The 27,530-nt window shown below is 34.1% G+C and overlaps 1 protein-coding gene across 3 annotated transcripts in view; it reads right to left on the reverse strand.

Moving 5' to 3' along the window:
• Pnpla8 (patatin like phospholipase domain containing 8) overlaps nucleotides 1-26,637 on the reverse strand; it is a 39,215-nt gene extending 12,578 nt beyond the window's left edge. The window contains exons 1-9 of one of the 3 annotated variants that reach the window (XM_015498100.2): nucleotides 26,468-26,629; nucleotides 21,246-21,294; nucleotides 20,150-21,161; nucleotides 19,852-20,001; nucleotides 14,960-15,111; nucleotides 13,371-13,465; nucleotides 11,476-11,647; nucleotides 6,387-6,444; nucleotides 3,829-4,023 (exon numbers count right to left, since the gene is read on the reverse strand). In XM_015498100.2, coding sequence (XP_015353586.1) covers nucleotides 3,829-4,023; nucleotides 6,387-6,444; nucleotides 11,476-11,647; nucleotides 13,371-13,465; nucleotides 14,960-15,111; nucleotides 19,852-20,001; nucleotides 20,150-21,161; nucleotides 21,246-21,265 — 1,854 coding nt within the window. In that variant the 5' untranslated portion in view covers nucleotides 21,266-21,294; nucleotides 26,468-26,629. Of the gene's footprint in view, nucleotides 1-3,828; nucleotides 4,024-6,386; nucleotides 6,445-11,475; nucleotides 11,648-13,370; nucleotides 13,466-14,959; nucleotides 15,112-19,851; nucleotides 20,002-20,149; nucleotides 21,295-26,467 lie in introns of all 3 variants that reach the window. The other 2 variants (XM_015498099.2, XM_015498101.2) reach the window with 2 other exon arrangements.
• Nucleotides 26,638-27,530: the final 893 nt, after the last annotated feature.

Raw genomic sequence — 27,530 nt, forward strand, 5'->3', positions numbered from 1 at the left:
CACAGACATAATTTTGCAGGTGTCGGGCAGGCTCTTTCTGCTAAAGATATTCTTTACCTGCAATATTTGTATTGAATTTTTTTTTTAAAAAAGGTTAATGTATCCTAACCTCTGAACATAACCTTTTCAAATATTAACAAAGTCAAAGAGGAATGATATGTTAGAAGCTATCATCAAGACCTTCAGTGTAATGGCTTCAAGTGTAGTCTGGAGATAGAGCACATGTCTAGCATATGCAAAAACCTGAGTTCAATCCCAAGCACCCCTCTGCTCCCCCAAAAAACTCTTTAGCGTAAGTCAGTGTATCAGATTCTTCCTTTAAAGATAGGGAATGAACAATTTAATCTTGGAGATAAAAAAAGATAAAGAGATATGGGATAATTTTGTGTAAAAATATACAATTTCAAGAAAAATATGCTACTACTTGGCAGGCAGGAGTAACTGGAGCCTATTCAAAAAGAATTCTTCCTACTCTACCATTTTCTAGAACATGTAACACACTTTATAAGTACTATAATAATATTCTTCTTCTTTTTATAGTCAAATGAAAATGAAATCTTCCCATCCATCTACTCATACCTCTTAATTATAGCACTACTTTCAATAACTGCTCAAATAGAATATTAACCTATAATTTATATTCTACGTGGCTCCAAAAAGGATATAAAGTAACTTAAAATAAGACATATGTCAGAAATGACAGTTAAAAGGGATTTAAAAAATGAGACTAGAAATAATTGAATTATTCAAAAGTTTTAGGATAGGAAGGTTGTAGTAAGTGTTGTGTTTTAGTGTTCACTTTGAAAACTTCTAAAGGATCAGAATGAGGCAGGAACTCTGCTTGAATTTTTTCTTTGTTTAAGCAATCATGATCACTCACACTTCAGAATATTCATTTCTTTCAGTACTGGTGACTGAACCCAGGGCCTCATGCATGGTAGACAAGTGCATTACCACTGAACTAACCCATAGTTCTTAATGAAACTGAGATATCTTACTATATTGCCCAGGCTGGCCTGAACCTTGTAATCCTGCCTCACATCCTGAGTAGCTGGGATTAAGGCATGCTTGACTATGCCTAGCTTAGAATGTTCTTTAGTTGTCAATCTTTATCAATCTTTTTAGTTGTCTTTTGAGGGGAAATATACCCCATGTCTTCTTCCTCGTGGAAGAAGAGAATGTATAATAAGAAAACTATTAAATAGGTTGTTTAGATTCAGATTTCATTGGAATGTATAATAAGTGTGCCAATTTTTCTGGATGCTAACGATTTACATGAAAGTATAACTTCTGTACACGTGGTTATGTATTTTACAAAAATTTATTTAAGCAATTTTTAAAATATGTAGTTCAAAATAAACTGAAAGGTTTGGTCCTCAATATAATAAAATGGCAGGGTTGGGGCTATGGCTCAGTGGCAGAGCGCTTGCTTCGCACATGTGAGGCACTGGGTTCGATCCTCAGCACCACATAAAAAATAAATAAATAGATATAAAAAAGAGTTTAAAAAAATAAAAATGGCGAAGCATGAAAAGAAATATCACTAGTCTATCTGATATAGAAAAAGATCCACTGAGTTATTTTATTACACACACATACAAACACACATATGCAAGAAAGACTGAATTAAACATCTGAACTACTTTTCCTTCAGCAATAAAGAGAGCAAGTGAGATGACTTCTTTTTTTTTTTTTTTTTAATTAGGGATTGAACCTAGGGGCACTTAACCACTGAGCCACACTCTCAGCCTTTTAAAAATATTTTATTTAGAGACAGGGTCTCACTTAGTTGCTTAGAGCCTCTCTAAATTGCTTAGGATGGCTTTCAAGTTGAGATCCTCCTTCCTAAGCCTCCCAAACTGCTGGGATTACAGGCATACACCACCCAGCTGGGTGAGATAACTTCTTTTGAAATCTGAAAATGTTTGGTCCCAAAATGCAGGTATCCAAATTTATTACTTGAAATTCTTGCTGATATTTGGTGTAACTGAGAAGTCTTACCATAATGACCATCTTACAGCTATAACTTCTGTGTATTTTAAATACATTGTCTAAGTTATTTTTCCACTTGTGATATGGCAAGAATAAAATAACAACGGGGGAAGTTGTTGTTAAAGACAGCAAGCTACATATTACAATCAACATTTACTGTGACCAATAAATCCTGAAATCTATGTCAGAAAGAAACTCAATAGCCATCACTTGCTGCCCTGAGGGGGTGGAAGAAAAAAAAAAAGAAAGGCAAGAGAAGGGATGTGCCTTACATAATTCAACAATGACAGATTTGACCAAGTAAGAAGTGGTTTGAAGTGACTCTTAAAAGACAAAAAAATCCTATTTTAATGTCTTGACTACAAAGATTATGATGTTACTCTCAGAAAAATTAAAAATAGGATCGTTGACCATAAAATTTTAGAATATATCTAAGCTATTCTATCAAAACATAGAAGAAAATAAAATTGATAAAAATATTTCAGTTATTTATTAACGACACATGTAAATTAGAATTATGCATTAGAAACTTCAAAGCTTTATAGCCAATATATAATTCATAAAGATCCAAGTATAGTAATGCTACCTGAAAATCCTTGTCAGTGATATTAAGACTTTTTTCCAAGAGATAGGTAATTACTAAGTAAAGAGAACACGCAAACTTTAGTAACTAGAGAGGAAAGTTAAGATTACAGACTATATAATGAGACTGATTTTAAGTGGGACATCATATAAAAATTACCATCTTAAAAGCTATTGGTTTTATTTATTATCATTTAGGTACAAATTATAGAGTAAGTATTCCAAGCCAGGTGTGGTGGCACACACCTGTAATGCCAGAAGCTCAGGAGGCTGAGACAGGAGGAACACAAGTTCAAACCCAGCCTCACCATATTAGCCAGACCCTAAGCAATTTAGCAAAACCTGTCTCAAAATTAAAAATAAAAAGGACTGGGGTTGTGGCTCAGAAGTTAAGTGCCCTTGGGTTCAATCCCTGTTACCAAAAACAAAAAACTTAAGCATCCCACAAATCGTGGGAAAAACTTGACAGAAAGAAATTAAGTACATGAGACTACATAAAAAGAATGACCAGAAACAATACTTAACTCTACAAATAACTTAAATTTAAAACTATAATTATAGGTAGTATCCTGTCACTGAATAGTTGTGACTCTTAACTACTTAGCCCTTCTTAAGACCCCAATTCCTTACTTGTAAAATGGAAATAGTTGTCTCATAAGTAGTAACAATTAAATGAGACAATCATGTAAAAAAAATTAAAGTGTCTGGTACATAGCTAACTTAATAAATGTTTAAGTATCCTCCAAACTATACTCTCCAAAATTGTCAGACTGGGTTCTGCATTTGCTGGAATCTATTTCATATTTAATTTTCATGTTTGAAAAGCTACATACTGCCACATTTTTCATCAATAAAATTATCATAATTGGTTTTAAATTTTTTTATAATATTTATTTATTTATTTATTTTTTGGCGGACACAACATCTTTGTTTGTATGTGGTGCTGAGGATCGAACCTGGGCCGCACGCATGCCAGGCGGGCGCGCTACCGCTTGAGCCACACCCCAGCCCCCTCATAATTGGTTTTAAACCACACTGTATAGAATATTTCAAAATTTTCCTAAATTATACATTCAAGACAGAAGACTTATAAATTTAAGACAGACAAAAATATAATGAATTGCACATCTTTTGAAATATAAAAACATTAAGAAGTCATCTTGGTTGAGTCTTACAAACTTGAGTGACAGTTAATAAATGCTGATTGTTTTAATCATGTAAAATTATAAAAGATGGCCATACAAGCCAACTTACTTGATGAAGATCATTTCCCAATGCGTATTCTGCAAAGTAGCCTGGAGCTGCTGATGAGGCTCGAATGGCTTGCCACATTTTATACTGACAGCCTCCCAAATAATGAGAGTTGATTCCAGGAAAATGACCATAGTTTCTGAACACAAAGGCTTTTGGCGTTATCCCTCTGTTTACTATGGTACTTACAGCAGCTACCTAGTGAAATAAAAGTGACAGTACCACTGTAAGCAGCAATATTTGGCATCTATAAGTTAAATACTATTGAGTAGTATGAATGAACAATCTACAACTCTCCAAAAGATCAATGTGTAGCATAAATTTAAAGTTCAGCAAAAATTTTAAATTAGATATTTCTTTATGGCACAATAGATGTAAGAACTGAGACCATTCTGAGAAACGTATTAGAATAATAACAAAAAATATCTTTGACTATATAATTGGATTTGACTTAAAGACATTCAAGAAGGCATACATTTCTAGATTTGTGTGTTAATTGGCATAGCAGAAGTAACAATTAATAAAAACTACTTAAAGATTAATAATTACACTATCTTCACAATATTATTTACAAGTTAGTCTTTGTTTCTGTGCTCTTTGAAAGCATTATGACTTTGGTAAAGCTGAAACAACACTACACAAACTCCTAGGGCTTTCATTAGTTATTAAAACTTGGTAGCTGATAATTTTTACTAAAAAACTTTAACACCAATCACTACATGTCTCAAGATTTTATGGCTGTACATTGAATGTATGTAAAATATGTTGTATGATGATCTGCAAATACAAACTTAATAGGCAGAAATATGCTAAGGCCAAAGTTTTTAGTGTCCTGTGCCAACCCTGCCAAGGACCCATTTGCTTTGCTATTTAATAAACAAGTCATAGCCTGAATTCCTATAAGTAATCCAACTCTGTCTCTATGTTGCTATGGTTAAGAGTTGGTCATGCACTTAAGTCCAGAGGGTCTTTCTCTAATTATTATAGGTAAAACTGGATTAAAACATGTATAGATGACTGCTACCTTTATCATAATGAAGCACTTTTTTTTAGGTGGACACAATATCTTTATTTTATTTTATTTTATTTTTATTATCTACACATGACATTACAATGATCTTGGCAATTCATACATTTGTATCACTGGGTTATAATTTCTCATTTTTCTAATTGTACAGATTGGAGAATCACACTGGTCATAGTCACCTATATACATACATCAATCATAATGTCTATTCTATTCTGCTGCCCTTCCTATCCCCCCCTACTCCTCCCCTCCTCTCCCATCATTTCTCTATATCCAATCTAATGTGACACACTTATTCTGTATAACGATGGGGTTCTCCTTCCATCTTCCGTGCAACTCCCCTTCTCCCTCTTTTTTCTCTCCCACCTCTCTTCCCTATTTAGTGGTAGTCTATAATGAAGCACTTTTTAATATGGCTAAAGTTTCCTTCTATTCAGTCTATTCTTTTATTCAAAGTCAACAACTTCTGTGATTTGGAAGCAAGCAAACAGAAATGGAGCCCTGAAGATACAGGGAAAGAAGCATGAGGCACAGAGTTCATCCCAGGATCTTCTCCAAAAGAGCTATTACAGCCTTTAAGGCCCTGTACACAGTCTGATCTGCCTACGGCGCCAGCCTTATCCCACATGCTGCCCTTGGATTCCTGGGCTGTAGTCTTCAGGAACTCTTTCAGTTCTTGGAATTGTCTATGACTCCTCCTGCACAGCCCATTCCCTTTGTGTCTTTGCCAGAAATGCTCCTACTCATCAGCCTTCACGTTAAGATCTCAAAGTAGCTTTCTTTTACATCCCTTTAAATGTGTGCTTTCAGAAAACTGTTTCTGTGTTCTACAGATCTTATTTCAGAAAAATATATCTCATCTGCGTGATTATTGCATGAATAGCTAAGCTGCTCTACCGGACTATAAACTCCATGTCTATGGTTGCTTATGAATACATCCAAAGTGCCCAGCACAGTGCTGCCACAATGGGCACATAGTTGATAACTGCACAATGAAGGAAAGCATGAAAGACCAGAGTTTAAGAGCAACAGGAGCTGTATCTGTTTGACTTTTCTTATTACAGCTTATTATCCGAGAATACATATAAGCTGCATGGGATTCTTAGGCACATAAATTATATTTGTTAATTAAACAAGTATTATTAAAGAAAACAAACTCAAGTAATACTCAGGTCATTGAACTTGAAATAAATAAATGGGGTGCTATACTGAGATTATATATGATATATAGATTTTTTCTTTAAAATCTAGGGAAGGAAATGCTATAACTTTCCTAAATTTGATTAAAATAATTATGATAAAATAATTCTTCCTTATTTTTAGTCTCAGACTTTCATGTTTTTAAACCTTTGTTATACTTTTACTAGATATACAAAAGATCTAATCATCACATCCTAGATCTTCATAGAAGAATAGAATCTATTAGCAGAAATTTCTTAGAATTTTTCTCCTTAACAAAAGAGCCCTCAAAATAACTGCTTTCGTCAGACCTTGTTAGAAATGGGTATTATTTAAGATAATACACTACACTTACCTTAGGACATGTAGGGTTTCTTGCTGTTTCAATCATTAGTGCAGAACCCATTCTATCCCTTTATTAAAAAAGAAGAAATAATATATATCAAAATGATTTTCTTTCTTAAGAATCAGAGAACATGTACTTTTTTTTTTTTTAATGGTACCAGGGATTGAACTCAGGGGTGCTTAACCACTGAGCCATATCCCCAACCCTTTATATTTTTCACTTTGAGACACAGTCTCCTTAATTTGCCTGGAGCTTCACTAAATTGCTGAGACTGGCTTTGAACTTGTGATCCTCCTATCTCAGCCTCCTGAGCTGCAGGGATTACAGGCGTATGCCACCACACCCAGCAAAACACACACTTTTTTTTTTTTTTATTTCCTGGCGGTGCTGGGGATCAAACTAGGGCCTTGTCCATGCCAAGCAGAGAAAACCATTTCTGTGTTCCACAGATCTTATTTCAGAAAAATATATCTCATCTGCGTAATTATTGCATGAACAGACTATAAACTCCATGTCTGTGGTTGCTTATGAATCTATCCAAAGTGCCCAGCACAGTGCTGCCACAAGGGGCACATAGTTGATAAACTACACAAGGAAGGAAAGCATGAAAGACCAGAGTTCAGGAGTAACAGAAGAGCCACATCCACTGAGCCACATCCCCAGCCCAAAACATGCACTATGAAATTACTATTTGCAGACGGCTTTCTCAAAGTGCTATAAGGAACAAAAAGAAGTACAACAATTTCCCCTAAGAGGCTTACAATCCAATTAATGCACAAGAAACAATATGCAGTGATTTATTAATCTCTGATTCAGACTGTAAGTATAGTTCTGAGGTGAAGAAATAAATATAGGATAGAGTTATTAAGAAAGATGTATGGAATTGTAGTTTGAGAGAGATACTGAACGATGACAACATCCTGAAAGCCAGTACCTATATAGAACAAAGGCATAAAAATAGAATAAATCTATTGTTTTCAGGGTCCTGCTGCCAGGATATAGAAGTTTTGTTAAGACTGTAGAAGTGCCAGGTATAGTGGTGCACACCTGTAATCCCAGTTACTCAGGAGGCTGAGGCAGGAGGATCACAAGTTCAAGCCCAGCCTAGGGAACTTAGCGAGATCCAGTCTCAAAATACAAATTTTAAAAAGTGGTGGGAGAAGAGGGCTTTATCTGAATGGTAGAATACCCCTGGTTCAATTCCAAGGGTAAAATTAAAAGACTACAGAAGTGTTCATACAGTATATTTACCTAAAAACCAGGTCAAGACATTTACATTTAGACATTAAACTTGCTTTAGTGGGTAACACAGAGCCAATGTTATAAAAATTGCTTGTAAAAACATCTCAATTGGTATTTGAGTTAATGGGCAGCAATTTTTACAATTCCTTTACAAGAGAATTTAATTTCAATGTAGACTTTTTTCAGTCTTAAAGATTATTCTCTCTGCCTTGCAAATACTATGCCTTTATCAATCTTCCTCTAAGTATTTTCCTAATGATGTTTTTTCAAATCATAGTTAAGTTTCTCAACTGTTAGTAAATCTCAAATAAGCATAATATTTACAAATTGCTTGGTGATCTACCCTTTACAAGCTTTTATAAACACCAGTGTACTAGTGTAATATTTTCCAAAATGAACAAGATTTTTACTTTCCCAACCTGATCTATATGTTTCTTCTATATGAAGATCAATTCAATTTTACTGTTCTGCAGACTCTTGATATAAATTTGGAACAGAAATTCTGGGAGCATTCACACTTTCAAGCAAAGTTCAAACTTTGTTATTGCTGTTGTTTAAACCTTGGTTTAAATAAAAGAGCTAAAATGCTTTAGTGAGTTATGAATATAAATCTGAAGAGAAAGGAATGATAATTGCTTATTACAGAAAGACCAACATATGAAAAAAAATCTTAGCATTCTCAGATTCTACTGATGCTATAATCAAAATAGTACCCACAAAATAACACAAAGTCATCATCATATGAAAAAAACAAACAAACACATACATGTTCTAAATAAACAGCAAGATTAAAAAAGTCATGACAGGGGCAGGGGCTGGGGCTGAACGGTAAAGCACTTGCCTGGCATGTGTGAGGCACTGGGTTCGATTCTCAGCATCGCATATAAATAAATAAAAATAAAGATCTATCAACAACTAAAAATATTTCAAAAAAAAGTCATGACAAACAAAAGAACCAGTGGATAGGTATGGTAGAGTATAACAATAGTGCCCCCAGTGAATCACATTTCCTGGAATACATGTCCTTATATATTGCCCTTTCCCACACAGATCCTTGGTTTGAGAAGATTCAAGCAATGAGACATCCGCAAACAAGGGATAAGACCAAGGCTTGATAAGTGATTATGCATTGAGGCTTGCCCTCTGAGAATGCTGAGATCGAGATGATGAGATGAAGCCCAGGATAGAAATGACCATGTGAAGAGAGACTCAGCTGTTCCAGCCATATTAACTGAGCTACCAGTTGCCAGTAGCAAAACTGAATACAGGCAAGCACAGAAGAAATGCCCAATCAAATCACAGAATCAGAGACTAAATCATTATTATTTTAAGCTACTAACTTTGAGAATTAGTTTGTTTTGCTATAACAGTTAAGAGAAAAATCAAAGAAAGGATAAAACTAATCATATTTAAAGTTTATCAAAGCTATAATTAAAAATAAAGAAGTCTCTGAAAAAGCAAAAATGAAATAGTAGTGTGCAAATATGAAGATTCATGAGAAACAAAATGAAAAAGAATTTCACAGTAAAGTGAATGTTTTATGTTAAGATTTTAAATCTTTATTTAAAAATCTTTAAGAAGCAGTATTATGATTTCATGAGAACTAATAGGAGTTCTTTTTTCTAATAAATGCAAAAGACCTAAAATAAGTAACATTTTTAAATTTGCAACAATAGATGGAGAAATTTCACAACTGGAAAGATGTCAACATTCCACAATATAACCTGTACAGTTCACATTAACTTCCATTAAAATATTAGCAAGATTTTTATGAGAAAGGTAACCAAAAATTCACTATGAAAATAGTTAACAGAATTATGAAAAAGAATAAAGGAGATTCATTATTTCATTCAAAAACACCTTATATAAGGGTTAAAACTAAAGTTACAGAATGTATTAAAAAAAATCAAAGGGAAAAATAAAAAGATTGGATATTATACTCTCATATAAACAGATAAGATAAAGATGGTGTTTTAAATCAGTGAAAAAAAAAGAAAAACTATTTGGTAATGGTACTGGGACATTTAAATTAACATGAAAAAATAATACAGTTTGACTCTCTCACAATATGTCTCAAAATGAATTTCAGTTGTCCTAAAAATATAAGTTTAATAAAACCTTAGAACTAGAGAATAATGTAGATATTTACCTACTTTCAGGGTAGAAAAGACTTTATGAGTATGAAAGCAAAGCTAAAATCATTATAAAAATGTGGCTAAATGAAGATTTTTAAACTTTCTTCATTAAATAGATGATTAATTAAAAAGTACTTTTTCAATATATGGTTATAAATACAATATAGTGTGCCACACCCTGACAGTAAAATAAGCAAAGACCTTGCCCTGAAAATTCACAGAAGAATATAGTCAAAAAACAAAAAATATTGAAATTCACTAATAAACAAAGTGACATCCACTGAAATACTGGTTTCAAAAACTGTCAAACTGATATATTTTAATTATTAAATTGTTGAGTGTTGGGCTGGGGTTGTGGCTCAGGGTAGAGTGCTTGCCTAACACATGTGAGGCACTGGGTTTGATCCTCAGTGCCACATATAAATAAATAAAATAAGGTATTGTATCCACCTACAACTAAAAAAAATTTTTTTTAATTGTTGGGTGTTCATGAATATTTCCTAAGATAAATACAAATTCATTCTGGTAGATAAGTATATATATGTACTTGTCAAGATTTTTAAAACATGCATACCCTCTGACCCAAAATTGTACTTCTAGAACTTTTCCTTAAAGCTAAAGTAAAGATGTAAAATGTCCACGGAAACTTTCTTTTTGAAATATAATGACATCTTAAGCATCATTCTTTTTCAATAGCTAATTTTTTAAATAAAAAATAGTACATTCATTAAAGGGAAGAGTGAACGCCATCAAAATGTTTCAAAAATATTAATGAGATTGCAAGAGACTGTAATAAACACTAAATGAAAACGCAGATATCAAATTACATGTGCATAATCATCCCCAAATTGTGAAGGGAATGAACACACACACTCTCTCTCTCTCTACCTGTAAAAAATTCTAGAAAGAAATGTGATCTTAGTAGAATTATTGGTAATTTTCTTTATATATTCTCTATTTCCAAATATTCTCTATTTAAAATGATATCAACACTTGATTCAATAATTATGTTCTTAAAAACTGATCTATTGGTATATTCTGAAATACGGGCATAAATTTAAAGTTTCCTATCAAAGCAATGTTCATAATCATAAAAAAATTAAAAGCAATATAAATGTCTTGAATGCCCATAAATATCATATATAGAAATGGTTAAGAAATCACAGTACTGTCACATTCTGTAGTATAATGTAATATTTTAAAATATGTCAAGAAATTTTAATAAAATTGGAAAAAGGGGGGAAGATACTAATTTACAACTGTAATGTCAGCTGCACAAAATGTTTATAAAAATGTACAAAATCTAGGAAATACCTAGAAGAAATACATTGCAAGGTCTATAGCTTTGAACAATAGGATTGCAGTTGATTTTAAGTTTCTACTTTCCACTTATACTTTTTGATTCATAGTATTTGGAAAGAAATGAAAAAATTATTAAACAGCTTAGAATAATGACTTCAGAAACAACAGTGTGCAACTGTGGTCTATGTACACCATAATCTCAAATTTTTAAAAAGGTAATTTTATCTTTTATATGCAAATCTCATACACATGAACCCAAGAATTTATGACTACAATGTGGTTCATTAAAATAGGAACAGTGATTATCTCCAATTAATGGTATTAATAATTTGAGTCTTCATATTTTTCGTATTTTAAAACTTATAATATGCATATATACCTACATAATTAGAACATTTTTAAAAAGAATTATAACTTACTTAAGAATCTTTTCCCATGTTTGACTGTCATAGAATGCATGGCTCCAACTCATTTTTACCGTCCCAACAATGACATTTTGTGAAAATACATCTGATCCTAATTTTCGATAAAGTTCTTCACATTCGTCCAAGGGCATATGAAACAATCCCAACATGAAAGCTAATATGGCTCCTAAAAGAAAAAAATTCTTAGTTTTTATGAGCATTGATGTTACTGCACTTATAATTTTAAGAACTCCTGGGTCATAGACCTGGCTTAAATTCTAGCTTTAACACTGGGACAATTCTAGCTATGTCACCTGGGACAAGTTCCTTAACTTCTCAATCCCAATTTTTTTTACCTGTAAAATGGCAAAAAAAAAAAATAACAACTAAAATTCCTAAGCCCCTTGTATTGTGACAACACATGTAAAGGGCTTTACCAGATCCCCAAAATGATAAAATACATCTACCTCAAGATGATAATTATAAAAATTTTTAAGTATACAAAAATATTTCTTTATATTAAATATAAAAGAAAGATATCATGGTTATTAAAGATATTTCTCACAATAATTACTTAGTTTTAGTCATAGAACACAGTATATTTAATAACTCACGAATTCATTAAGCAACTACTCTTTCTAGTTGGTTCTAGAGTCAATGTAATTAAAGAAATCAAACACTCTGGGATCTCCTGATCTGATTTCATGTACTAGTTGTAATTGGTAGGAAACACTGCCACCTAGTGTTTCTCATTGGCCTAACCTTTAAATAAAGATAAAAGGTAGGAGAAAGCTTTGGGGTATGAAAGAAAAGGATAGAAGAATTCTATACATATACCAACCACCTCTTGGTCCACATCCCCTGCCTCTCCCTCCTACTGGGGATTAAACTCAGGGGTATTTCACCACTGATCATGTCCCCAGCTCTTCTTTCTTTCTTTCTTTTTCTTTTTTTTAATTTATTTATTTATTTATTTATTTATTTATTTATTTGAGAACAGGTCTCACTAAGTTGTTTAGAGCTTTGCTAAATTGCCAAGGCTGTCTTTGACCTTGCATTACTCCTGCCTCAGACTCCAGAGTCCCTGGGATAATGGGAATACTCCACCATGTCCAGCCCAACTAGCAATATTTAAAGGTAACTTTTCTTTTTTGGTACTTGGTTGAACCCAGGCAGGCACTCTACCACTGAGCTACATCCCTGGCTGGTTTATAATTTTTAATTTTGAGACAGGGTTTCACTAAGTTGCTGAGGCTAGCCTTGAACTTGGATCCTCATGCCTCCGTCACTGGCAATTACAGGCATGTGCCCCAATGTCCTGCTAAAAGTAGGTTTTTAAAAAAAATATATTTATTTTTTAGTTTTAGGTGGACACAATACCTTTATTTTATTTTTACATGGTGCTGAGAATCGAATCCACTGCCTCATGCGCGCTAGGCGAGTGTGCTACCACTTGAGCCACATCCCCAGCCCTAAAAGTAGCTTTTTAAACGCACAGATTCTCACATTTCTCAATTTAAATTCTGCCTTCAAACAACCATATAAAAATGACATAAGGAGCAATCTTCAAATTGAGAGACTCCCCTCACAGGAAAAAAAAACAAAAAACAAAATGTATTCACCTTTAATTTTCTATTGGTTTAAGTACAATGTCTGCCTTCTGCTTCACTGCTTTCCTTACAATGAATATACCATAAAGAAATAATTTATAATCTGCCCTTGTTACAGTGCTTTATTGAAAACATATTATAAAAGCACATTAAAATCTTTCTGAATGTTAACTTATTTAAAATAAATACCTTTACAGGTTTATTAAGCAAACTGAAAAATTATTCACATCAAAACATGAAACTAATGCCCAACATTTCATAATATAACCACGATCTTTAATCTAATCTAATAATCATTACCTGTGCTTACGCCACATATATAATCAAAGAGCTGATGAACTGGCTTCTGAGTAAGTTCAACTAATTTCCTCAGTGTCTGAAGAGCAACTACACCCCTATGGGAAAAAAAATCAAAAGCAAAATGGGAATTCCTATTTCAAGGAAAATAAATCCAAGTCATTGAATAAAATAATCCTATCAACTGCTTTTATAGTTTATGTGCTAACATGAAAACTAATATGCAAATCAGCATTAGTAAAAATTGCCCATCCAAATATTTAGGATTATTTTTTAAAATTCAATATCTAAATAAAGGTATCAAACCTGTGGTATTGAAGCACATTTAAAAATGTATATTAGTATCTATTTGAATTAGAACACAAAGATGTGTCAATAAGATATTTTTAAAATACTCCAACTCTGAAAAATACTTAAAACCTCACCTGACCAACTTTGGGATGACATACGTTGGTTTCTTCTTTCATCAGTACAATGGGTCACCTATGCTTCTATATATTTGTGTTTTATATAGTTCAACAGATTCCCCCACACCCTCTGGGGATTGAACCCAGGAGCACTAAACTTAGACTAAGTCACATCACTATCCCATTTTTTAAAAAATATTTTATCTAGAGACAAGGCCTTTCTCTTGAGTTGCTGAGGCTGGCTTTGAACTAACAATCCCATCTCAGCCTTTCGAGCTGCTGGGATTATAGTTGTGCTCCACCATGCCCAGTCTGATTTTTTAGCTTCCTTTAATTCATTCATTTTTTTAAAATTCAGTAAATTTAGGACAAACCTCTGCATTAAGGTGTATTCACTTTGCCAAAGGCCTGACATACTTCATAAAGGAATGTGAGAAGATAAAATAGCCCAGGAATTATAGGTCAATTAGGGCCATATGGACAATTCTCAACATTGGGACAATATACAAAAAAAAAAATAAAATAAAATAATCAATGAAAAGTTCTATTCCAAATACACAATGTAGGCCAGGTCATTCTAGAACAAAAAAGGCACTTAGTCACCACATAATAAAATTTAGAGTTTCAAATTGTGCCTTAATTCTGCCAACAGGAAGTCACTAGAAATCTTACAAAATCTAAGATTAAAGTAGTAAGACTGAAGATTGGTAATGAAATTATCTCTTTCTGAGCAAAGAATGCATTTATTTTTTGTATAACACCAGAACTAGCAAGTATAAGGGAAGACATGGGAAACCAGGGAGTTATTGACATAGACTCCTTTTCTAGCAATCACTTTATTGATTAGTGACTGACATGAGTAAGACAAATATAAAAGAAAGCTGAAACTACAAAACATTGCTAAGATTTTTAAAGAATAATGGCTGATAAGTTCCTGAACTACCAAAAACATTTAAAAACAAACTAAAATATAAATACTAGATCAAATTAAAATAAAAGTGATTCATATATGTTGAAATGTTTCATAGACTCATGTACTAAATTAATAAAAATTCAATTTCATGTTGCAGTTTAGAATTTGATTTTAGAATAATATAAATACATCAAATCAGTTTTTTTTTTTTTTTTTGATGCCTAAGGCTGAATTGAGTCTTTGGTTTTTAAAAGTTATTTTTCTGTCCTTACCTCGTTCCTCCACCATCAATTGTGAGAATTCGGATGCCCCTCCCTTTCACTGGATCCACATAGCCAATTAAAGCCAAAATTTCTCTTACTGCAGCCTGAAGAGTTTCATCCTTAATTTGTCTCAGTCGTAATAAATATGGAATAATTTTTTCCTACATTGAGAGAAAAGATATTTGGTTGCTTTTGTCAAATCAAGAAGAAAAATGGATGATTATTTTTAACTAACTCAAGTAGATCATCACATAAAATAAAGGTGTAAGTATACATTATTTTCTCACTAATTTAAATTATAGATTAGTTTTTGACATGTTAATATCAATATATATTTAGAATATATTTGTCCTAATACAAAAGACAAAAAGTAACTTCTAGCCATATATCTTCTTTAAAATGTGCAATGTTTAAAAATTAGAGAAAATGTAACTTGCTTAATACAAATTTAAAAATATTATTTGTGACAACAAAAGGTTAACATCATAAATTTTACACATATTTTATCCCAATCTTGAAGAGGATAAAACTCCTTCATAGTATTTAGTATTAGAAATTAAACTGTTATCAAAAGAAAACAAATAAACCATGTTGTGTACAGTGCACATGGGACAAAAAGAGACCTGATAGTAGAATATAAGCAAATGTTGACTTATAAAATAAAACTGAGACAGAAGATAAAAGATGACCATTAAAATTAAATAATAAGTTTAAGATGGGGCACTGGCATGTGCCTGTAGTTCATCTACTCAACAGGCTGCGGGAGAAGAATCAGTTATGCCCAGGAGTTCAGGGCCAGCCTGGGCAACACAGTCAGACACTCTCTCTTAATATAAAAAATAAAATAAAATAAATAATTATTTAAATAAAACTAGGACTGCAAGATTTAAATATTAAACTTCATATTGTTAGTGACAGATAAGAGCTTAACTCTTAGGTTTCTACACTGAGCTTACTCACACAGGAGCATTTTATATAGTCAATACCCCAGGTTTAAGGAAATGGCTAAGTGGTAGATACACTTCTGCTGTGTAATCTGTAGCCCATGAAATAGTTTTTCAATGTATCACCCATGTTCTTTTTTTATGATCAAATCTGAAATACTATTGCTCTAAATGTTTTTTGGTTAATTTAGGGTTTTTTTTTGTCCCTGACTAGTAATGAGTTTCAAAGTGCCCTTAGAGGAACTTGAACAACCGGTGGAGTTTAGAAAGGCAAATTCCCTTCTCTGGTTAGGATGGAACAATTTGTTACAGATCAATGCTCATGCCAAGAAAACTAGAACAGCTTGATAAAATGCAAGAAAAGCACCATCTGTTTAAAGGCATCGTACAGCTGCTGAGGCAATGAGTATGGGAGAAACTAGGAATCTGAAGAAGGGATAACTACTGGGAAGTGAACTGATAAACTATAGCCTTTCTTTCCTTAGGGCACTTGCTGGTTCTGTAAAGAAGCAAAAAGATGGAAAAACTGGGCCTGAATCAGACAGAGGGCCACAACTGAACAGAGAAGAGCTGAGCATTTAGTCTCATGGAGTTTAGAATGACAAAACTGAAGAACCAAGGCTCACCTCCGGACATTTGCAGAATTCTGAAACAATGAGATATGAAAAGGTGAGAAAGCTAAGATGAGGACTTCTGGAATTCAAGAGTAGAAATTTTCTTTTTTTTTAAACTCTTGAGATTGTATAACCGATGAGAGTGGTGGCAGTCAACACATAGTCTCTCAACTGAAAACCCTGGAGGAAGGTGGCTCCCAAACAGGGAAAACTAAGGGTCTTCACCAAACTATAACCCAGCCTTGACCCAATTATACCCTAACTGAATGAATGCCCCATAACACCAAGCCAGGAACAAAAATCAACTCTCTGGAAAAAGGAATCTGGATCCTATGGAGTGTTGTTGTTATTGCTGCTATTATTTGTTTTTATTCATGATGTCCAACATCTAGAATGCATGTCACAGCATGAAATGATCAAAGACCAAGAGGTGATCCTCCCATTATAAATACTAATAAAAAGATGCTGAATTAAAAATTAAAAATACTGAAGCAAAAACACATAAATATGCCAATGGAACAAAATCCAGTGTCCAGAAACAGACTCATATTAATGACCACATTTATGACAAGTCTTTTTAATAAATGGTTCTGTGTCACGTGGACATGTGTATTTAGAAAAAAAAGGGCAGAACTCTCATCTCACACAATGCAACCAAATCTATTCTAGATAAATAGTAAATAAAAGCAGAAAAGGTAAAACAAAATTTTAGAAGAAAATACAAAACCAAAAAATTTTTTCAACAGAACACAAAGACAAATATAAATTGGACTAATATCCATTCATCATACTGTGTCTACCTAAAACTAAAAAAATAAATATTAAAAAAAAAGAAAAAGGTACACCCCAGAGTGGGAGAATATATTTGCAAGACACATACACACACATACCTAGCCATAACAAATAAGGAAACTATACAAATCAATAATAAAAAGCTGGCTAATCCCCCACCCCCCAAAAAATGGGTAAAATGTTTAGCTGGGAAAGTTCTCAGCAGAGCACATGATACTGACTTGCTTTAAGCAATTTATAGTTCACTATTTTCAGATGCTTATTATTTAGGGAAGAGTAACAATTTTCTTCAAACTATCTAGAGTATTAATTGACCTGAATATCCATTTCTATAGCACATTTTTTCTTAGTATTGCAGAGTCCTTAGATTTGAGATCAGTTGTGAAACATTAAGAGAATCCCCAAAGTTTCAATTAGCAAGAGTTTTCATAGCAGTCTAAAATTGAAAACTACTCAGAAATCCAACAACATTACAACAAATGTGATACACAATGAAACATGAAAAAACGAGAATGAATAATTGACAACAATCACACAATACACTGAGTAGAAGAAGTCAATTAGCCAAAACTAATCTGTGATTGCCTTTTTGGGAGACTGACTAAAAGGGGTACAAGAGAGACTTCTGAGGCACTGGTAATATTCTGCTTCTTCATCTGGGTTCAGTTTGTGAACTTTATGCTTACAAATGTATGTGTGTGATACTTGAATGTTTAAAATGGTTCTTTAATATTAGTCTCTCCCTAAAATTCATCTGTTGCTTTTCTTTTTATTTTCTTTTTCTTTTTTTAAAGACTTTTTTGGATAGACTTTATTTCAAACAGGATTTTAATCTATTATTTCTACTTCATATCTGTTGGTTTTCTACTTCTTCCTCTCTCCCAGCTCCTCCCTAATCTCAGGGGAAACAGGATTACCTTTCTTCCCCACCCTAGACAGAGTTATCTGTCCTTGAGCACTCACCCAAGCTAGGAAAGAAGTAATCCAGACTCTGGGGATGGCATCCAGAGGATCTCAGAAATGACTATCTCCCAAATTAACAAGTGAATTTCAATGCCAACAGAGAACATGGAATCTAGCCTTTGAATCATCTCTTTAAAAGTACCCCAGTTCCTGCTGATGGGTGGAATCATAGCCTCTGGGAGAGGAATTCCCTGTGTTTCTCCTTTGCTAGCAAAGCAATAAACCTTCTATTTCCTTTTTTCTCCAAAAAAAAAAAAAATTCATAGGTTGACATCTAGTACCCAGTGCAACACAATTAGGAGGTAGGAGGGCCTTTTGGAAAGTGATAGTCATGAGATCTTTGCCTCATGAATGGGATTAGTGTCCTTGCCCCTCTTGCCCCATGAGTTTGCCACAATACTGAGGAACAAGGCCTTCACCAATACCAAATCTGAAAGCTCCTCATCTTGTGTTCCCAGCCTCCAGAACTGTGAGAAATAAATTTCTGTTATATATAATCTACCCAGTTTAGGATACAATGTTCCCAAATCAACTAAAAGACGGTAATTATATTTCTATATACATCACCGAAATGTGAAACAATTAAAAACACATGTATATTTAGAAAATTTGTCTTTTAAGTAGGATATTTTTAAATATGAAAGACAACCCCAAATTTTAGGAACATGAAATATTAAAGTTTATGTATTATAATATATTTGTTATATAATATAAAACTATGGAAAGGTGCATTATTCAAAGACCTTTTCAGCAAGGTGATTTGTCAAAAAGTAGAATAAATGTGAATGAGTGAACTAATAATTTCTTGAATGACAAGCTAAACACAAGCACTAATACATTTCTAATATAATTTTAACAATTGTATTATTACAGATAAAGAGACTCAAACACATTTTTGAGAACTTTCTAAAAACAGTCTATTTAAATGGGTCTAAATTATGTTCACTATTTTAGATTTTCAAAAATCAGGTAAGGGAAAGCTCATTGTTTCACTTAAGATTACCAGTTCCATTAGCACTAAGGTCATTAAAATTTTTAGGCTTTCAAATATGGAGAGGCCATGAAATAAAAACTAGCAAACACTTTACATATGAATTATGTATTTTGTCTTAAGAGTAGTTAAAAGTAGGCTGTAGCTGTAGCCCAGTGGTAGAATGGCTGTCTGGCGTATGTGAGGCACTGGGTTCAATCCTCAGCACCACATAAAAATAAATGAATTAAATAAAGGTATGAAAAAAAAACCTTAAAAAAAAGAGTAGTTAAAAGTACAAATATCTATACTGCAAGTAAGAAAACTGTGGCAGCTATTAGGTAATTCAACTAATATACTGATACTAACCTTCTATTTTATAAATGCTTAACCTCAAAATATAGATGCCAATACTAATAGTATAATTTATATCACAAACTAGGGAATTCATTAGCATAATGTATATCACAGAATCAATGAAGCAATTACTGAATACATACAAAACTACAAAAAAATTTCAAAAAAGTAAAAAAGAGAAAGGCCTTGCTTTCTCCATTGAAAAAGGTTTATTAACATTTCTATTCCAAGACAAAGCTAGATTAAATAAATTAGAATTACCTTGACAGCCACTCCTTTGCCTTCAGGAAATTCTAGAAGATGAAAAGTCAATTCTTCAACTCTAGTAATGCAGAGCTTTGGGTCAGCTGTTCTTCTTAATGCCTGGACCAATGCCCGGGTTCTGTTATCAATACTTACTCTTGCAATAATCTACAAAGACATAACATACATACATAATATATTTAGAATATGAAACTGCTCTAACAAATAGTTAATGTTTCTTAGGTTCTATTAGGAAATGAAACTTAAAAATCTGACAAAAATTTAACACAATCAAATCATAGTGAAAAAAACTTGCCTTTTCTCGCTGAAGAGATAAGTGCTTTTTCTCTTCTGCAGTTTTTTCTTTGCTGACAGCCTGCTCAGTTTTAGTAGGATCTTCCTGTTCTTCTGGCTGACTCTTTGAATCATATTTTAATTTGGGGACAAGTCCACCAATATAACCACCTACCAAAGCCTGAACACCTTCAGTGGGTCGAGAAAGAAAGTTAGCAATACTTTGTTTAGTAGAAACTGGAAGAACATCAGGCATTCCACTCTGACTTGCAGGCTTGTCCACAGTATCAATGGAAGATCCAGAGCCTGGCTTATCAGTCAGGATGCCAGGATCTAGAGATATGGACTTCTTTTCTTGAGTCTTTTCACCTTCAAGTTCGGATTTGACCTGAAAATGTTTATTTTCCTTTTTGGGAGACATTTTTTCCTCACGTTTGAAGTATGAATTAATATGATTTGATAAAAAGTAGAATGACTCTCCAAATTTTGTAGTTATGCTAGTTGTGTAACGAAAAAGGCTTTGTTTACCTAAATCTTCTTTATCTGTAATGTGACTTTTCTCTTCTGCAACAGGACTCTTTTCTACTGATTTATCACTATATTTTTTCAGAGATTTGATGGCTTGTTTAAAATTTTTCTGTTTTAACCAGTCACCATCTGATATTTTTCTTAATATTCGAGACCTTGGCTTAAATTGAGCTAAACGTGAAATCATTTCATCGTGATTGCCAAAAACAGCCTTTGAAACAGAGTTCAAAGTATTTTTAATACGGGACATATGAATGCTTACTTTTGTAAGTCCCTTAGGAGCAGAAGTACTAAGTTTCAAAATTCCAATATGTAAAGCATGGTTGCTTGGGGAGTAATAGTGCTTACTCCAAGAATAAGCTTCATTTTTGGTCCATTTACATCTTACTTTGCTGGCATGGAAACCTCTTTGTAGATTGATATGGCTTATCCTCCAGAAATGTTTAGGTAAACACCCAAAAAGCAGCTGCTTGCTTCTCTGCTTCCCACAAAGACTTCTTGCATTACTAAGGAGGTAAATATATATATCTATAGTCAAACTAAAAGACATAACTTAAAAATCATTTATTTTCTATATGACATTCTCTCACTTCATTTGTGAATGCTTCATTTAAGAAATGCCATAATTCATGGTCTTACCTAAAATGGCAAACACACACAAAAAAAAAAAAGAAAAAGAAAAATTAGGATTTAAGTTAAAATCAAAATTGAGTATAATATAAAATTTGAACCATACTTAGCAAACTGCCTCAAAAGAAAAAAGAATATATTTCCAATATAGCTGATATAGATTTCACTTTTAAACTAATAGAAAATAATTCCCCTTTTTAGCTTGAGTAATAAGATGTTTAGAAAGAAAAGCTAATCTAGGAAAGTTTCCCAATATGTAGATTTTTTCTTCTACAACACATAATTTAATATGCAATTTAGATATTATGCTATTTTTTCTTCCTATTGTTAATTCTTTGATTAGTTTATGTGACACCAGACTTTAAGTGCTTTGAAGACAAGACCAACTATCAGAGTGAATAAAACAAAACAAACAAAACCCAACTATGTTGTTTGTAAAAAACCCATTTTAAATATAAAGACACATAAAGATTAGAAAAATGTGCCATGCTAACACTAATCAAAAGGAAGCAAGAGTAGGTATGTTATTTTCACTCAAAAAGGAAAACACACAGAATCAGGACAGTTTCACAACACCATCAATCAACTGGATATAATTGACATTTTGAAACTACTAAATCACAGAGAAAAATACATTCATACCATGCCTATATGGAACATTCACCAATAAAGACAACATTCTGGGTCATAAAAAACAACAGAACATAGATCATATAATGTCTGTTCTTAGACCGCATGAATTAATTAAACTAGAAATTAATAACAGAAAGATAACTGGAAGCCTCAAAATATATGGAGACACAGAGAGAAAGTGAAAGAAACATGAATTACTACCTCAAAAATGAAAGAAGGAACATGACTATCCAATGGACTTTGAAAGGATAATACAGAAATACTATGAATAACTATATGCCCACAATTTTGATAACCTAGATGAAATGCACCTATTCCTTGAAAGACACAATCTGCCAAAACTCACACAAGAAACACACAATCTGAATAGACTTATATCTATTAAAGGAATTGAGTTAATAATTAAATAACATTCCAAAGCAGAAAGCACTAGGTTTAGATGGTAGCAAATAAACACATATAAACAGAACAAAAGCATGTAAAAAATCCACAATGAGTACACTAAGAAATTGTGCAGTAGTGCAGTTTTACTGTAGGACCTAGTGAGATTACAGGAGGGGAAGGTAGAAGATGATACTGAGGAAGACAAAACTAAGAACCTATTGTAATTATCCAGATAATAGCCTCAAATAATATTGCATGTGCACATATTATTTTAAAACATTTATGGGAAAGGACAGAAAAAAATGTAAACCTGTCTGCTTTCTTGGCTCATCTGAACTTGATTTGCAGACAATGTGAGAAAACAAGTTAATAGGAAAGCCCTTGATAAAATATATTTAAACTACTTGTAGATAAAAAGTCATACCAATGGAGGGAAATCTACAAGTTGAACTTGAGGTCTGGGCATATAGTCAAACTACCCTCATGGTGCAGAGACCCTAATGAAACTGGTCAGCTGGTGACAACTGGAATTCCAAGTCAACTGAAGCCACCAAGTAAAGACACTTCCAAAGCCCAGGGCAACTAGACTCCCACACTAAACAATTACCATTGAATGTAAGCACGGAGATTACAAAACATGCAAGGAGATGAACTGTCACCTACAGAGAGGATCAGCAAATGCAGCCAATAAGAAAATGTGCAACCAAGATTCAGAAATACAGAAAAAATAAGTAGATCTAAAATGTTCAGAGATATATCAGAAGCAAAAATAAAGTGAACAAAAGACATAGATAAAAAGTAAAAAGGAAGAACAAAGTTTGGGGAATGAAAACACCAGCTACATGCTAGTTTTGAGACCCACTTATAATCTAATGACAAAATAGGTAAATAAAGGATTGAGGGGAAATTATGTAAAAACCAATATAAAGGACACAGTCTTAAGGCAATTTAAGGGAAAAGCATTACATAAACATAAAAAAGGGGGAACTATATAATAATAAAAAGAACGAGCCATTTACTTATTAAACTTCAGGTAGTCTTGTGGGCCAACACAATATTTTAGAAAATAAAAAAATAACCACTAAAGTGTATATCATCAGAATGAGATGTGCTATGAATTAAAATAAAGCAGGAGGTAAGAGAAGAAGGGCATAGAGAATACTATTTTAGAAGTATAATTAGAAGTGAGTTGACATTTTAGTAGAGGATCTTATGTGAGGAAGTAAATTATTAAGAGAATCTAGGGGAAAAACTTTCTAAGAGGAAAAAGCAAGCAAAACTTTGGAGACAGTAATTAGCCTTCAGTAAAACAGCATGCACAAGGTGGATGAAGGGAAGTCAGAAAGAGGATTAATCATTGAGATGAGTTCAAGATTGAGGCGAAGACAGAGCAATGTAAGCCTAGACTGTGATTAATAAGTGTGCATTGTCTCTTTCCAAAAAGATTTAATCATCATGAGTTATCATAAAGGTATCTTTCAACTTTGCATAGAACTATAGATTATAAAGGTAAAAAAAAGAAGAAAGAAAAGAAATGGAAACCACAGCAGGCGAATGATTTTATGATCCTAATGAGGGATTTTAATATACTCCTCTCAGAAAACTACAAAAATTACAAAACTTAGGATGATCTACAAGTTTAACTTGTTACCAAATGCCAACACTAGAAATTCAAGATAACTATTTTGAGAGTAAATTCAGTCAAACCTAAGTCAAGAATGCAAAAATGGGGAAAATAATTCAAAGTTCCATCATCAATGAGAAAAGAATAACAAATATAGAGGCGGTAAAAATATAATGGAGGCTTATATAAAAGAAGAAGCAGGCGTAGTGGCACACACCTATAATCCCAGCAGCTCGGAGGCTGAGGCAAGAGGATTGTGAGTTCAAAACCAGCCTCAGCAATTTGGTGAGACCCTGTCTCTAAATAAAAAAAAAAAAGGCTGGAGATGTGGCTCAGTGGTGAAGCGCCTTTGGGTTCAATCCCCAATATCAAAAAATAAAAATAAATAGAAAGAAGAGGCTTAGATAGAAATGGAGTTTTAACTAAAGGAATCAAGGGATTTGCCAGGAGGAGGCCCATATTGAAGTCTAAGAATGAATTACAGATGTTATGCAATCATTGCAATAATGTAGCCAAAAAGGTAACAAAGGTCCTAGCTAAGTAATAGTATTGGAATGGAAAAGAGGGCTACTGTAAGCCACATCTGGTAACAGGTCAAGGAAACTAATTGAATAATGAAACACAGGACTGGTGACACCAAGAATGGGATATGGAGAAGTAAGTGTCAAGAGAACTGACTTATGGTTCTAAATCAGACAGAGGGAAAATATCAATTGCGAATATGAGAAAACTAGGAAAGAGCTAATTTAATATGAGGGAAAAATGAATTTTCTTTTGGATTTACAGAATGCAAATTGGAGTATATAAATTAAAATGTACCTAGACTGTGGATTCATGTGTGGAATTATCAGCATGTGACACCTGAAACCATTAGACTGCACAGATTTACCAAAGGATAGTTTATGGTATATATAACTTGAGTATTCTTGAACCTGATAAATGCTCCTCTTTATTGAAAATGCTTACTTGCAAATATACATTATATCTTCTGAGACATTTCAGAAATATTCCCAGACCTATTATAGTATTCCTTGGGTTTCAAATATCAAAGCTCTGGCTTAGAGAGAACAACATGTGTAGTAGAAATTTGAGTGACATTCAGGTTTAGGAAGGAAGAGAAAGAGACGCCCTCCAAGGAAATGAGAGAGCATGGGAGAAAAGATATCCTCCAAAATTCAGGAGCAACTTTTAAAAAGTAATGGACATTAAACAGGATAAAATACAAGATATAGGAGAGAAAGTTCAAAGCAGAGAAATGACAGGACAGGAAGGTGTCTAGGGCCTAGAATTCTAACTCTGACCTTTTTATAAATATATGTTCCACAAGTGAAGCAACGTCCATGCTTCAGCATAATCCTTGTCTCAATTAAGGGAAAAAAACAACTCAAAGTACAAACTGTACTTGAATCAACTCTGCATGTGAAAACAAGTGAATATATAAACTAGTGAAACTGATCCACCATCCAACATCACTAATGAAAAGGACACTACTTACAAGATTTTATTTTAGATCTCAGAAAAATAAGATCAACACTAAAGTTTAATTAATAAAAATTATGAAATAACATGTTCTTATACTGAAAGTAACACTAATCTGCATAAGAAATTTAACAAAATAGCTAAAATGAGCTTGATACAACTACTTCACATGCATAAACTAAGTTTACAGCTTACTGTACTTTTTAAAAATTCTCAGACTTTAAGGTTCTTTATATTACATTATTTTAATGACTTTTTCTTGAGATCCTGAAACATACTTTTGTCATTTTTGATATCTCAACAATTAGGATCCAGAATACAACTGTTCCTGGAAATAAAAATAGTATTTTTAAAACTGCTATATGATAGTCCCTTACGTCACATCTCTGCTGACTCTTGAAAAGAGTCACCACTTAGAAAAGTTATCATTGTGCTAGGGTGGAACCAGGTTCCTCTCAGCATAATCACAGAAATGGCAAAAAGGTAGGAAGTATTGCAATACGATTCACACAGCTTCACCTTTAAAAAAAAAAAAAAAAAGCGCACGCACTTGAATCCGCTTAAGCAGTAGAAGCAGGCAGTGACGGGGCCAAATACGCGTGGGGCGAAAAAGAAATATCTAGCAATGAAAGCACGAGGTATACAGTGACAGTCAAGATCAATGTAAAACAGAGAAGTTGTTTTTGAGAGTCACCAGGGACCTGCTGGAGAATACTACAATCCAGCGGAGACAGACTCCGCGAAACTGGCAAATCGCAGGGGTGGGACAAGAGGCGCAGGGAGGGACAAGCGAAACCAACCGCGTCCGAGGCAGCAGCACCCGAAGAAGCAGAGGAGGCAGGCGGCGCTGTGCACCAATCAGCCCCCGGGATCCGCGGCCCCTTCTGTACCCGGCTGCCACAGGGTGCCTGGATGCTGGGACCTCCACGAAACCGGGCATCTCCCCACCCCCTGACTCTGAAGTGCCCAGGATAGAGAGACAGGAGGACTCCGTAGGCAGACAAGTGCCCGGAGCCACCAGCCTGCCTCTCATCCCGTCCCCATCATCTCGCGGCCACTTACCGGGATGCAAGCCGCAATCACAGGCGACTGTGGATACTGGTCTCTTCCTGGCATTGACGTCTACTCTGGCTGGCCCGCATCAGCTGAGCTTCCGGCACAAACAAGCGCAGCAGCCGGAGCTCCACCCACTCAGCTCCGCCCCGCCCCAGCGGAAGTGACGCACAGGCCGTTCGGGTCTACCCGCCCGACACCGTGCTGTTCCTCTGCCTCCCACCGGCACTTGCCCTCCGGGTCAATAGCGGTTTCGTCCCCGCCCTGAGGCATGCGCAATAGAGCGTGACAGCGCTAGCTCTGAAAGCCGCGGCAGCGGTGCTGGTGTGCACGCGTGCGTGCTTCCGGAGAGGCGTGGCTTGGCAAAGGGGCGTATTGGCATTATGGTCTTGTCTGGGTGCTGGAGCTGAGGGTGACAGGTTTTGCGCGGTGTCCGATCTCAGAATAGAGTCCAGACTTGCTTTTGAGTCACCCGTACGAAATGTCACTTAAAAGCACTTTCACATATATTGTTGGAAGTTAGCATCGGTCCCTCCCGTGGTTAAGACACTGCTTTCGAATTCTGACATTTTATGTGTATCAAGTAGGCAAACTAGAACCCACAGCAGGTCTAGTGTTAACTATCAAAACTGTTAAATTCCACCTTCAACAATAGCCTTCTCAAGAGTGTCGATGCTATAGCACGCTGTAAGATTATTGTAAAGTCCTTTAGGAAGGGGATTATATGAGCTGCCAAATTTAGTGTGTTAAACTGATAGTATTTTTTAAAACTTAAGGAGGAGAAAACAACTTCCTAGGCCCTTGAGGCACAAATGGCTGGACTATGTACATCATAATGCCTGGTAAATCCCAGCAGTACATAAACTAGACTATTTAGCTACACAGTAGTTAATAGATGTACACCACAAATTCAAACATGGAGGAGAGTGGCAATAACTTTAGTACTTGAGACATTGTTTTCCCATTTTTAAAGAAAATACTATTTTGGCATTGCTAAAACATAAATTGAGACGATATAGGACTACTGCAATAGGTGTCAAGACAGTAAGGGAGAAATTGAGCTTGATCTAAG

The sequence above is a fragment of the Marmota marmota genome, unplaced genomic scaffold (assembly GCF_001458135.2).
Source record: "Marmota marmota marmota unplaced genomic scaffold, marMar, whole genome shotgun sequence".
NCBI classification, from domain to species: Eukaryota; Metazoa; Chordata; class Mammalia; order Rodentia; family Sciuridae; genus Marmota; species Marmota marmota.